This window comes from Anthonomus grandis, chromosome 6 (assembly GCF_022605725.1).
Source record: "Anthonomus grandis grandis chromosome 6, icAntGran1.3, whole genome shotgun sequence".
Taxonomy (NCBI): Eukaryota; Metazoa; Arthropoda; class Insecta; order Coleoptera; family Curculionidae; genus Anthonomus; species Anthonomus grandis.
In genome coordinates this window covers 23,705,145-23,718,489 of record NC_065551.1, presented here as the reverse complement: position 1 = coordinate 23,718,489, position 13,345 = coordinate 23,705,145, and the positions used below count along the sequence as shown (strand labels likewise).

General features: G+C 31.5%; 2 protein-coding genes across 3 annotated transcripts in view; one reads left to right on the top strand and one right to left on the bottom strand.

The window, feature by feature from the left end:
• Positions 1 to 2,001: 2,001 nt before the first annotated feature.
• LOC126737322 (translational activator of cytochrome c oxidase 1) lies at positions 2,002 to 5,739 on the bottom strand. Its single transcript, XM_050442181.1, has 4 exons — positions 5,469 to 5,739; positions 5,263 to 5,416; positions 2,744 to 2,836; positions 2,002 to 2,691 (listed from the first exon to the last, which is right to left on the bottom strand). Exons 1-4 carry the CDS (start codon positions 5,623 to 5,625, stop codon positions 2,310 to 2,312), a joined length of 786 nt encoding a protein of 261 aa, XP_050298138.1. The 5' UTR covers positions 5,626 to 5,739; the 3' UTR covers positions 2,002 to 2,309.
• A 175-nt stretch (positions 5,740 to 5,914) lies between these two features.
• Positions 5,915 to 13,345, top strand: part of LOC126737876 (cytochrome b5 reductase 4) — a 162,783-nt gene continuing 155,352 nt past the window's right edge. For both annotated transcript variants that reach the window (XM_050442951.1, XM_050442950.1), the window contains exon 1: positions 5,915 to 6,378. In XM_050442951.1, coding sequence (XP_050298908.1) covers positions 6,165 to 6,378 — 214 coding nt within the window. In that variant the 5' untranslated portion in view covers positions 5,915 to 6,164. The remainder of the gene's footprint in view (positions 6,379 to 13,345) is intronic.

Sequence of the window (13,345 nt, the reverse complement as noted above, 5' to 3'; positions counted from 1 at the left end):
CCAAAGCGCACATAGGTGGGCCCTCTGCCTGTCTCACTAAAAATCTACTACGATGTAGTAGGGGAGTGCCCAGCACTCACGCGCGCCAGGTTCAAATACTTGGGTAACACTCTCAGTGTACCGAGTGACTTTAAGTCCTTCAGACCAGAGAGCCTTATCGGTTTCTCTAAGGCCGTTGGGCTCTGGTAAACCCCGGTGGGGCATGACGGGTCCATCAGGAGACCTATATGCACAACTGCCTTGGCAACCCACTGTTCGACAATTCAATGTAAAAGTCAATAATCAAAATATATTGAAACACATAGATATATGCGAGCAATAAAAGCTCAAAAAGGCCTATCAGCATCATCGAAAGCTTAAAAAGGGTTTTGTGGAGCAGCGATCCAAGAGATTTGTTAATTGACTATAAGGAAGAGAATTATAAATAATTTCAACTTAATTCATTAAACGCGAAGTGGAGTAAACTCAACAGAACAAAAAACGCAAGCATAAGAAAAACATTGGAATTCGTAGAATCTACTTCAATAAGAGCAACAACAAATACTATCAGAAGCAGGAGGAATGCAATTCAATATGCGAAGAACTTGTACATTAATAAAATTCATTGCCAAACATATTCACAGCATTTATTTCATAATCTATAAATGATGAAATCTCAACCGATGTAGTCTTTACAGACTATTCTCGAAAGCTCTCTGATCAATTTGAAGTTTCATCGCGTTTAACTGTTGTTTTCCTTAATTATCGCTCTCAATAGGTTAACTGAGGTTAAAAAATGCTAGGCTGCTTTTTACGAATTCTCCAATCTTTGACAATAAATTTTTATCATTAAACTCTTATATACTTTTCAAATGTGTGTTCAATTTTAGAATACTCTTGCCAAGTAGGTCGCCGTATTATTAGTACCATATTCAAGATTTTGAAATGGTTGCTGCTTAAAAATCTTTAGTTTAAATGCGAAGGAGTGTATCCGGAAAGATTCCAGTTAAGGTCTTTACAAAAACAAGGGAATCAGCGGATCAAAATTTTTTACCTACATTAATGGGTTGGTTCAACCACCATCACCAAATTTTCGCCTTTACAAAGAGCCGGTAATACGTATGTACAACTCCATACAGGATCAATGATACCCAGACAATATATTTCCCAATATCCATGGAATATGCCATCTTTATCTTATTTGGCAAAAGCAATATTTCTGGCATATGTTTAACAGATATGCAGGGAATATTCAGTTTCCATATCTCTGTGATATTCCAGAAGTATGTTATTTAAAATAAATGACTTTTTAATATTTTAAGTAAAAAATTTATTTTATTTTAAACGTTTCTTTTGTGAAGGGTAGTCTCTACATTTAATGGAATATATATTTAATTTTTGGACTTAATATACCTACCATTTAAAAATTATTGGGCAGGGTGCTTGGGTATGACTCCTTAACAAAATATGGTGGTTTTAGTTTTTCCAACCTCTACGACTGTTATTTTCATATTGCATTCTTCTAACTCTTTTATTTTGCAAAATACTTCTAGGGAAACTTTTTAAAATGACACTCTTTAGAAATAAGAAGGAATGCTAGGATATATTTTATAAAAGATGAAAATAAAAACAAATAAAAAGAAACATGTATAGAAGACTGAGTAGCTTAAGTGAAGCATTTGTCAGAAGTAAGACCAGATTAAATGATGCCAGTAATTCGAGAAAAATAAGCTTAAATGAATTATAACCAAGCTTTCACTTCTTGCCCAGCATACTGGAATAGATTTTTCAGAATTGGTAAAAGGAAAGATTCAGATTCTATGACAAACTACAAAAGTAGAAATACATGTCACTTGTCTAACTAGAATGAAATCTAATCACTTTTTAATGCCAACGACTCTATAAATTATTATTACTTCAATGTGCAATGCTACAAAACAGATTTTCACAAATTTATTAAGGAATAATATAAAACATAAAAATCATTCAAACAGTATGAGTGACAAAATTAAACAACATAACCATGAATCATCTTATCATTTAATGTAACAAATGTGCAGCATATTATAGTTAACGTATATCTTATTTCCCATTTTTATCTGTGAAATACTAATACAGCCATCTTTGTTTGAAAGAATTTATTATTTTTAACCCTTTTTATTAATATCTTTACCCAACTTTTACAGCACTTCTTTTACATTTGTTTATTAGTAGAACTCGGTAAAAATCAACATTAAAACGAAATATACAAAACTCTTGCCGAACCTTCAATAAATTTAAAATAACAATTTAATTAATACAATTGCTTTGAAATATTAACATTACTTACATCAACTAATATTAACATTATCAAATAACCTAACAACTTCTGGCATTTCATTTAGCTTTTTTAACAGTTTTTCATAACTTTCATAATCTGAGGGACTAATTTCTTGAAGCTTCAATGGCACATAATCAACAGAAGCATCCACAATTTTATAACCTAATTTCTCCAACATGGTTTGAGTCTGTGGGAAAGTCTCACTGCTGCACAAAAACTGAAATATGTTGTCATCCCCTAATATGACTTCTTCTGCATTAGATTCTATGGCATGTTCAGTAGCAAGTTCTAATTGTTCATCTTTGCTTTTGGAGGAAAGCTGAGGGTTTTCTGCTGCGATTATTCCTTTTTCTTCAAATAAGTGATTTCCTGCTCCATCTCCGAATTTTGACCTATAAAGTACCCATCAGGTTGAATTCCAATTCCAGAAATTGAAAAAGTTACCTATGTTTTTTTAACTGTGTAGCTATTGTCATTCTTAGCTGATGCAGCTGATGGGTGTACAGTTCACATAAAATAAAACAGTTCCCTGGACCTCTACAAAAACCATAAATTTAAATTGCAATTTTATTGTTATATACTCTTAATTGTTCATTCTATATAGAGGGTGTCCCATTTAATATGCATACAAAACAATATTGTGACTATTGAGCTATCTTTTTCATTTTTGGTAAAAGACTACATGGCTATAAGGTGCACATTTTGCCCAGGGTAAGAAATGTGTTACATTAAAGACATAGTACTCTAAGTCAATGTCTTCGACCACACCACCATAAATTCTAATGCATTTTTCATAAATGTTCCTATTTCTTAAGCAAACTTTTTCTAATTCTTGTTTAGAAACTTGTGCATTATCTTACTGTATTTAATTCTTCCAATACTCGTGGATGGGTTTTATAAAGTTTATTTTTGATAGGACCTCACAGAAAAAAAATCCAGAGGTAAGGTCTGAAGACCTGTAAGGCAAAAAATGGTACAAAAGGACTATTAGTGACAATCCATTTATATTGAAAATTTTCATTGAGTCATTTTCTTATAGGTTTGACAAGAAATAAAATTAAGCCATTTAAGCCAAGATTTTTGTACACATTACATACAACCAGGTGATGATGCAGGCTGAATTTTAAGATGACAATGGCAAATATTATTTACTTATGAGGTGACATTTTCTATCAATGGGCCAGTATCATATCAGAATACAGAATATTAGATACTATTGGAGTAATGAGAATCCTCACTGGGGAATTTATTGCAAAAAACAATATTCTAAGAAAGTAAATATGTGGTGTGGTATTTTAAAAAACTATATTATTGGACCATTCTTTTTTCTTTAATGCTACACTAAACCTCACACTAACAGTGTGAGGTTTTTGGCTTTTTTTGCAAAATGAAGTTTGAGATGCTATTCATGATTTTCAGCTCACTTATAGAGAGAATTTGTATATTCAGACAGTTCTACCACTAATCAAAACCCTTTATTTTACTCTTGACATGTGTTTTGCTAACCATGTTAGCATCTTTGGGAGAAAAACCTTGAGTTTTAATCTTCTGCTTTCATATTTATTCTTCATATTTATTTCTCTTTCTTTTCTTTCATATTTATTTTATAACAAAGGATAAGGACAAAAAAAGGAGAAAGGCTTCGAAAGCTTACAAGTTCATGAGGCAGTAAATGATAAGTTTAGAAATTCTCTTAAAGTTTAAAGAGATTAAGGTGATATGTCAATGGTATTCATCTCTGTTTAGGTCACTTGTACACTACAGGGGCCTAGTGATAGATACACTGTGGCTTACTATTATGGTACTAAGCAATATGTTTTTGTTTTAGAATGATTAATGCTTAACCCAAAAACACAAGTCACTCGAAAAGATATTGAGCCTGAATTATGTTGTGATATGCCTCTGAAAGGTTGAAATGGGAAAATACAAATTATCTTGTCTTATAAACCTCCACTGGACAGCCAATAAGTCTCCTGTATGTTTATGGTAGGACTATACAAAGGAGTTCTAAAAGAAGAAGAAAGAAAGAAAATGTGCTATATTACGTAAGAATAATCTTGTGTACAAGCATCCTACAAATGAAAAAAACAAAACAAAAATACAATTTCTAAAAACTACAAAACATGGCACAAAATTTCAAAAATTGACAAAACAATGACCAAAATTAAACACAAGAAGACAAAACTTTTTGAACATACTTGAATTAAAGATAACTAAATAAAACAATCAATTACTAAATAAAGGTAAACTTGTTGACAAAACTAGAGAAGAAAAAAGGAAAAAAAGAACTTTCCAACATGTCCAAGGTTAAAACCTATCATTAAAAAAGTCATCCAGGTTATAATATGCCTTAGCCAATAAAAGCGTCTTGAATTCTCTTTTAAATTTGTTAACATCCGATATATGTCTAACACATAGAGGAACATGATTGTAAATTTTTTAATTTATGTAAATTAATGAGTTTTTGGTAAGGGAAGAGGTAGAAATAGGTAGGGGAACATCATTTACACGACAAGTCAAATGGCCAGTGTCAGAGGGTAATTTGGGAATTTTGTGAATAAGAGCAGCTGTTTGTAAGATAAAGAGTGAAAAAAGAGTTAGGATTTTTTCAGAAACGAAGAGGGGTTTGCAAGAATCTCTTAACTTAGCAGAACACAGGTATCTAACTGTTTTTTTTTGAATAACAAAGACAATATCTCATCAGAATATATCAAATCTATATGATCAATTTGGGATGATCCTATTTATAGCCTGTACTGTTCCAAAAGCACATCCCTGGAACGTCCCATATACTTCATGGGATATTTTGGGATGTCTCTAGGATTTAATCTATGTCCCATTTTTATGTCACTTGGACATCCAAGGATTGACTTATTTTGACTGGATTTCATCTTAAGTCGGAGACCCTATATGTTAAGCTTTTCAAAGGTATTATTTCCTGCAACTATAATATACCTACTTACTTAATATCAATCATATAGGACTGGGTATTATTTTTATCGCTTTCACAACTTCTTAAAACATTTTGCAGCGTAGCAGTTGGCATATTAAATCGTTTACACTGATCAATCACCTGGTTTAGCTTAGAATTCTTTTTGGGATCAGTAGATCCACCAACTGTAAATGAAAAATTTTATATTTCATCACTTATTATTGCGGCACAGCTTACGTGTTACAGCCACTTTAATTTGTCTGGAAAGCTTTGCAAAAATGGCACTTCGTTCTGCATCTTTCGCCTCTTTAATATGTTTAATGTTGGCCCATTTGGAATGACCTGCGTACCTTTTACAGACGTAACTTAATTGGGTTGATAAGCTGCGGAACATTATGTTGTTTTTGTTTAAAGAGATCAGTGATAGTTCATACAAGTTTTTAAACTTAATTAATTTAACAGTGGGAAAAAATATAATAATAAGGTTACATAACCTCAATTTTAGCAAATTTCATTGCGAAAAAAATCAGCTGTTTACTAGATGTGTCAAGGATGACATTTGTCTGACATATTAAGGATTTTTGCTAATAGTGTTGCTAGGTAGCAAAGTTTATACTACATAGGTATTCTGTCAACATTAAAGCTAAGCTCACGACAATAAACATATGTTTTTGACACCGATTTGTTTTGGTACCTGCTATAGCGTGAAGTGACTTACTTTAATGGATTTTTTCAAATAATTGGCCTTTTACAGTTTGTTTTGTGCTTTGAAAAATTACTATCATAAACTAAATTATCGGGTTCTTGTGAAAAGTTTGTTAAACTGCAAACCACTTTATGCATAAATCGATTTCTTCTTATTATTTAAAAATAACAGTGCGTGGGCGCATATATTTTATTACTCTTCATTTGTTTCTATTTTGAATTTTGAAAATGAGTGATAAATTAAAATCAGACTTAAAATCGGGCGGGAAAGGAACGAAGACACCGCGCTTGTCTGCCTTATTAGTGGGAGGCGCGGGAAATTCGAAACCGACCGTTCCCGCCTTTGTTCCACCGGTTTTAAGAGAGGTTGGCAAGTTGGCCGCAGGGGTCGCTTCGGTCAGCACTTCAAATGGAAAATCTCTTTCTTCTGGTTCTGCGACAGGTAAATTGTTTTTTTTTTTTAATATTGGAACCAGTGACGTCATACCAATTTTGTGTAAAAATTAAACAAATATCCTTAATTCATTTAAGTAAATTAACGCTTTAGGTGGATCTATCTCGTATATTGAAATTATTTGATCCCCTGTTCAAACTTTTCCAATTAAAAAGTCGATTTATAAGGAGAAGACCTTCGACGTTAACGACAATTAATTTGAAATTAACTGTTAAAGTTTGGATCAATTAATACGTGAGTTTAATAATACATTCTCTCTATTCTGAGAGAAATGAATTTTGTAAATAACAAGTGCTTCCTAATGTGTAATATAGAATATAAAAATTAATCCTAGCCCAATAGGCATAAGCCTCAAAAGTGATGATCAGTTCGCGCCATTTTTTAAAGTGAAAACTACAAAAAATAAATATGTAAATTTCAGTAATTTTACGTTGGCCCTAAATGGACCCACCTAGAGTACCGTAAAATTACTGCGTATTTATTTTGACAGCATTAAGGAATCTGTAATATAAACTTTTCCTTTTTAAATACCTTACATTGACATACCTAATTTCAAAAGAAAAGCTGCCATAAGCGGACATTCACGGTTCCGTAACTTTTGTCCGCTTATGGGAGGTGTCCGTTTAAAAGAGAGTATGTGAGTATTATATAGAGTATAAATAACGGGGTATATAATCATGAGGAAAATGAAACAGAAACTCGCCACATTTTTAAAGTATGTATTTATGCTATATATCTATATGTATGTTTACGCATACAAAAACATAAATGCTTCAGTACATGGTACGAGAATTAAAAAAAAAACATTATTCTTTAGCTTTTTGAAAAAAGTTTATCATCTTTAGCAAATTTTTTCAATTTAGAAATATGATTTAGAGCTACCCCATATGAATTTATAGTTTTTGAACCTCTTAGTGAGTCCACCAGTTCCACTTCTTCTTCTGAGTCGTTTGGACTATCATATTCAAGTTGGCCTAGGCTTTCTACATCCAAATTCGAAAAGTTGTTAATGGCATTTTCTTCTGTTGTTATGTTATTGTCTAAGGCCAGGAAATCATCTACTTTCTGGGGGTCTGCTACTCCTAAATGTTTGGCATGTCGCAGTAACTAAGCAAGTGTTGCTAAGGGCAGATCGTCTTCAGCATCACAATAATTTTGCTCAGCAAATTCTGAGCCACATCCACTTTTTCTGAATCCAGCTTTGCCAAAGCAGTTCTTAATTGTATTATTGTAGAGAAATTTACTTTATCCTATGCTGTTTTTATAAAATACAAAGCTTCTAACACATTAATAGACCCAACTAGCATTTATAGTGGACAGGAACGATATTGCCACTCTAAAAGAAACTATAGAGAGGACGGCGACCTTAGGCGGCCACATCCCATATTTGTAAGATGCTACGAGGCTGCGACTAAAATGGGGAATGATTTTGGGTAGCTGGGTAGTGTTTTGGGTAGTTTTTGCCACTAAGGCATTTACTCTGTTGTGCTACTATAAAGTAGATAATTTCGTCCCAGATACGTAGATGCCACGAGGCTGCCTAGTTAGTCGTGGTCACAAGTTCGTGGCAAACTAATGCTTTTTCGAACTTCTTCACCAGCGCCACCTTTATGAAATTGTAAGATTGTTTTAAAATGGCATGATGACAAACGAATCATAAACAGCCATTTTACTTATTATATTATGATTTTTCATAATATTGATTTGCGTTTTTCTTAGGAATATGAAAGTAAATTTATCGACGCAATTGAGTTTACTGGTTAAAACTATAGGTTTATATTAAAATAATTTAAAGCGCCGCACCAACTATCTGAATAAACCTTTTTATTTATGTTAAAAAATTATATAATATTACGAAATTTTTTTCAAATTTTTTTAATCATTGTTTGGTATCTTGCAAAAGTATTTTATGGTCAAAAATGGTTAACATATATAAGGTTTTAATGCATATTTTGAGAAAAAATGCATAATTTTTTAGTTAATGTTGGAGACTACCTCGTAAGCTTTCAAAAAATATGGCCGATACGATGAAAATTACTAAAAAGTTCCATACGCTACTATAAAGTAAAAATTATGAATAATTAGGCCGAAACTACCCATTTGAAACCTTAAAGTATATAATTCAATAAAGTAACAATCGTAACTACCCAGAAGTGACTATATCGAAACAGGAACTCTTTTGGAACTGTATTGCCAAGGGTTTTTAGTGACTATAAAGTAACACTCTTCTATAAAGTTCCCCGTGCAACCAAAACGCCACCTTTCAGAAGCGCTCGCCTCGATATCGTGGAGAGGCGTCGCGCCGCGTAATACCTTGGCCACTATAACATCCTTATTATATATTATGCACCTAGCTACCCAGCTAGTTTTCATTGTTTATTTAAAATGTTCTTTGTGATTTTTTTTAATGATTTATATGCCAAAGAGCAAGAATTTATTTTATTTTCTTAAAAGAATAATTATTGTTTTAGTGCCTGTTTTAGTGTTAAGTGTTTATTTAGGATAATCATAATAATAAATGAATGTATATTTTTATGTACCCAAAAACAGAGTTTTCATTAGTTGTTAAAATATGAAGGAAAGGAAAAAATACAAGCTTGTCTTTCCATTCGATTGCAAATAATTTACATGTTATTTGGTCTAAACGGTATGATTTAGGCAAACTAAAATCGTTTTTACTTTTATGCTTACATTCATAAATATTTATGTTAGACGATTTAAATGGCAGAATAAAAAAATCTGCATAATTTTTTATACCAGCACCGTAAACGTAGTATCCTTTTTTATCTTGCATTACATACATTAACTCAATAATAATATTATCACTCGTCATAAACCATTTATTTTTATTATTATTAGATAACATAATATTTTCTGACACACAAATGGTTTTGTATAACCTGTATCCTGCAAGTGCTAAAGACTCTGGTTTTTTCTTTAAACTTTCATTTGTCGCATAAGGAGTTACTAAGCCAGGAAAAGCATCTATTTTTAAGCTTTGCATTTCTGTCAGCCGTTTGGCACTTTGTGCTAATGGCCTTTTACCAGTACAAACTAATGATTTTAAACTAAATAAAAAATTTTCAAAAGGATATGCACTTATAGCAGTTAGAGAACCAAACTTTTTAACGTCATTCACAACATGGCACAGATTGTGCACGTTGCTCCCAATAGCATCCTTGCCATATAAATTATTAAATGTTGTAGTAAACTGAAATAACAATTTCTCAGCCACATTAATGTGTTTTAAATAAGCTGAACAACTCAAAATAGTAGTAGCATAAAATAAATAAATATAATTTTGATATACTGGACCAGCTAAAATATCTTTAAGGAGTACTGGTCCCAAGTAAAGTAAAAACGTCCGATATTCAGATCCTTTCCAAAATTTTAAATTCTTTAGTGGTCTTATTGCTCTGTGAAGTTCAGTTGGCCTTCTGATGTTACATGATATTAACATTTCTGAGAGATATTCAATATCTCTCTCAGAGAATTTGGTTTTAAAATTGTAATTACCATAAACCCATCCATTAAGGCACTTCTTCATAATACCTTAAAAAATTTAAGATTTTTTAAGAAAAAATTAAAAAATTAAGAGATTATTAAATATTATATACATATTTCTTAAGTAAATAAAAAAAATGTATATTACCTAAGTATATAAAATAAATGTAGTGAATCAAATAAAATATTCTTGAATAGGGGGTTTCGTTGGTCCACAATAAACAGCAATAGCCATTGGCTTTAATTTAGGGTATTCATGTACTTTGAGTAATATTGGCCAAAATTGTAAAGGAGAACTATTAAACGGAGGCAGTCCATCAATATTAAAAATAAGAGAAATAGAAGAAATATCTTTATCCTTATTTAACTCGGTTAAAAATGATTGCTGATACAATTTTTTTTGGATCCGAGTATACCAGAAATGACCATCTCCCATTGGTACTATGGAACAGGAGCTTGGTGTTCCAATTAAAGTTCTACTGTCTCTAGGTAGTTCTTCAAGCTTAAGTTCATTTTTTAATAACATTAACAAATCCGTTAAGGCTACGTGGGGAATTGAGTATTTTAAAGCCCATTGAATTAATTCTGATTTAATGTTACTTCCAGGTTTTAAATTAATTTGATCTTCACAGGTAGAGTCACCTGAAAGAAATTCTAAAATTTCATCAACGGGATTATGTTGATCTAACAGCATTACAGGATCATGCAAAAATTGATTTTCGGGTTCTTGAAATTCGCTTTCTGGCATATTCCGTTTTTGTTTAACTCTCCGGTAAAAAGAACTGGAATGTCTAAACTTTTTTTTATTTACCTTTGGCATTTTACTGTACTCTAAAATAATAAAATTTTATAACAAGTGTAACACTATTAGAAAATTTTGATATTTTTGTGGTTTTGATCTATTATTTTGCTCTTTTAGTGGGGTGTATTAAGTAACGGCCACTTTAAAGTACCGATTTTTGATACCGGCGACTTTTTAGTGGCAAGGCGTATGGGGCAGCCACTTCATAGTATCCTACCATAGTGAAAATAACTACCTTGGAACTATATGTGCAACTATGTTTTTAAAGATCCTAATTTTCGTAGCCGGAACCACCCTGGAATTTAAATTGCTACCACAAAGTAACAAAAACTATTTCGAGGCATTACAGTAACATGTATAAGTAACTGCTACCATAAAAAGTGACTATAAAGTTTCTGGTCTTTTATCGTGGCATTTGTAAAGATTCAGGTAGTTCCAAGATACTACTTGAAAGTGAACCGTTGCCACTTAATATATGGGTGCTTATCTTTCACAAATATTAGTGGCAGGAACCAGACAGCGACTTCTAAATTATACTTTAAAGTAACTATATTCTATAAAGTAACATTTTAAGTAGCAAAGTGGATTCAGGAACTATATTTTAGTAGCGAATACCTTTTAACAAGAATCAGGGACTATTATTGCTAGTTGGAGACTTTGTAAGCTCAGATAAGCTTTGGACATCGTCAATTTTTGTTAAAATATGTTTTAAAATCAAATGCCGATAATAAAATTTAAAGTTCTGTATAATACCTTGATCCAAGGACTGACAAACTGAAGTTGTGCTTTTTTGGATTCCCATTTTGCGGTCGAATTCCAGTAACCACTCAGACATGATTTCTCGGGTCATCCATGCCTTTTTGTTGGATTTCCAAGTCGCTGGTAGATCCTTAATAGCAACGTTTTTTAAAGCACGGGGACGAGCCGCTTTCCCGATGACAATCAAATCGCATTTTTCACCGGCCATATTTGCACAGAATAAAATGATTAGTCTATCTTTAGACAACTTTCCACCCACACATGTTTCATTTTTAAGGGACAGAGTTTTGTCGGGCAATGCGCGAAAAAAAAGTTCACTTTCATCTGCGTTGTACACGTCTTCTGGTTTGTAGCCAAGCAACATGAACGGAAGTTTCTCCAAAAATTGTGACACATCAACTTGATTATTGCCATTTACTCCTGATATCTTCCTTATTTTTGGCAATTTCAGCTGCTTGCGTTTTCCCAATATTAACTAAAAATCGTCCGGGTATTAGAGTTTCGCGTCCGCTTATGGGAGATTTTTTGATCACATACAGAAAAATCTAGGGTTCGTGTCCGTTTATAAGAGCGTCCGATTATCGGAATGCATTTAACATTGAAAATGATATGCTGAAATTCGGTTCCAGAAACTTTGTCCGGTTAAAAGAGATGTCCGCTTATAGGAGCTGTCCGCAAGGAGAGCTTTCACTGTATATACATATATTCAATAATTTTCCGAATGAAATTTATCTTAGAGTTATATGTTAACTCAAATCAATGTGATTTCGTAATATATTACTGAAGGCATACATATATAGTTAGAGAATCAATTTTATCCTCATAATATATACTGCTTTATTTTTATTTTTAAGGTATTGGTTACTGAATATTATGTAGTCAATATTCTGTATAAAAACACACGTTTTACTAAAAACATATTTATTTTTTAATTTTAGAATTTCAATAGATAGCATTTCATATTTATTTACCTAAATTATCTCCCTTCACAAACGGCTACCTTTCAATAATTTTTAGAACAATTATATGTATGTACAATAAATGAAAAAAGAATATTTTGAATCTTTCTTAAATTAATTTTGTAAATTCATTTCAATAAAATAAAAAAAATACCAAGTTTGCATTTAACTTTATTTAGCAATGAAAAATTTGTTTTCCTTGTTCCTGCTCTATTTTTTACTTTAATTGCAAAACAAAATTTTTCAACTTGCATTTTGGCTTTTAATGTACATCTTAGTTCTAAGACTTAATTCAAATATTGACATAGGTGTACACATGTGCAAAAATTTGTTTTTATCGCCTCTATAAGAATATTGAGGCCCAGAACACATAAATAGTTGGTACAATTAGGAAACATAATGATAAAAATAAATACCACAATCTGATTATTGGTGTAAAAATTGGTGATTATAATAAGCATGAATTAAGTATAAAGAAAAAGTACAAATGCAATTGCAAAATTGTGCAAATATATGAAGAGTATTTTTCTTCAGCAAATTATATTTACTTGAAAATATAATTTAAATTATTAGAAAATATAACTAAATTTAATTGAAATAGAAATTTCAAAAGGCTAATTTACTTAGTCCTATCATATTATTATGTATACCACTATTTTACCATTATTTTTTTAGAGTCAATGTGAAACCAAGTAAATATGTGTTTATTTTGAATATGTGAAAAATAATAATGAAATACCATATAATTGAATCAATAGTATATTCATGTAATAGTGATTTTATCAATCTAAAGGAACACATTATTTCTTTAAAGTAATTCCAAAATATTAATATTAAATTTCGGCCTTAATTCGAATCAAATTATTACCACTTTGAGTGAAATATCCTAAATAAGATAATATTGTTTTGCTTATAATTAGTGATTGGATTA

Excerpts from the sequence above, each read along its gene's own strand:
- LOC126737322 (XM_050442181.1), bottom strand. The coding sequence starts at position 5,625 with ATGTTCCGCAGCTTATCAACCCAATTAAGTTACGTCTGTAAAAGGTAC. Across the intron at positions 2,837-5,262 it reads TCCTATATGATTGATATTAA|AGGTCCAGGGAACTGTTTTA; the intron begins GTAAGTAGGTAT and ends TGGTTTTTGTAG. Across the intron at positions 2,692-2,743 it reads ACACAGTTAAAAAAACATAG|GTCAAAATTCGGAGATGGAG; the intron begins GTAACTTTTTCA and ends GGTACTTTATAG.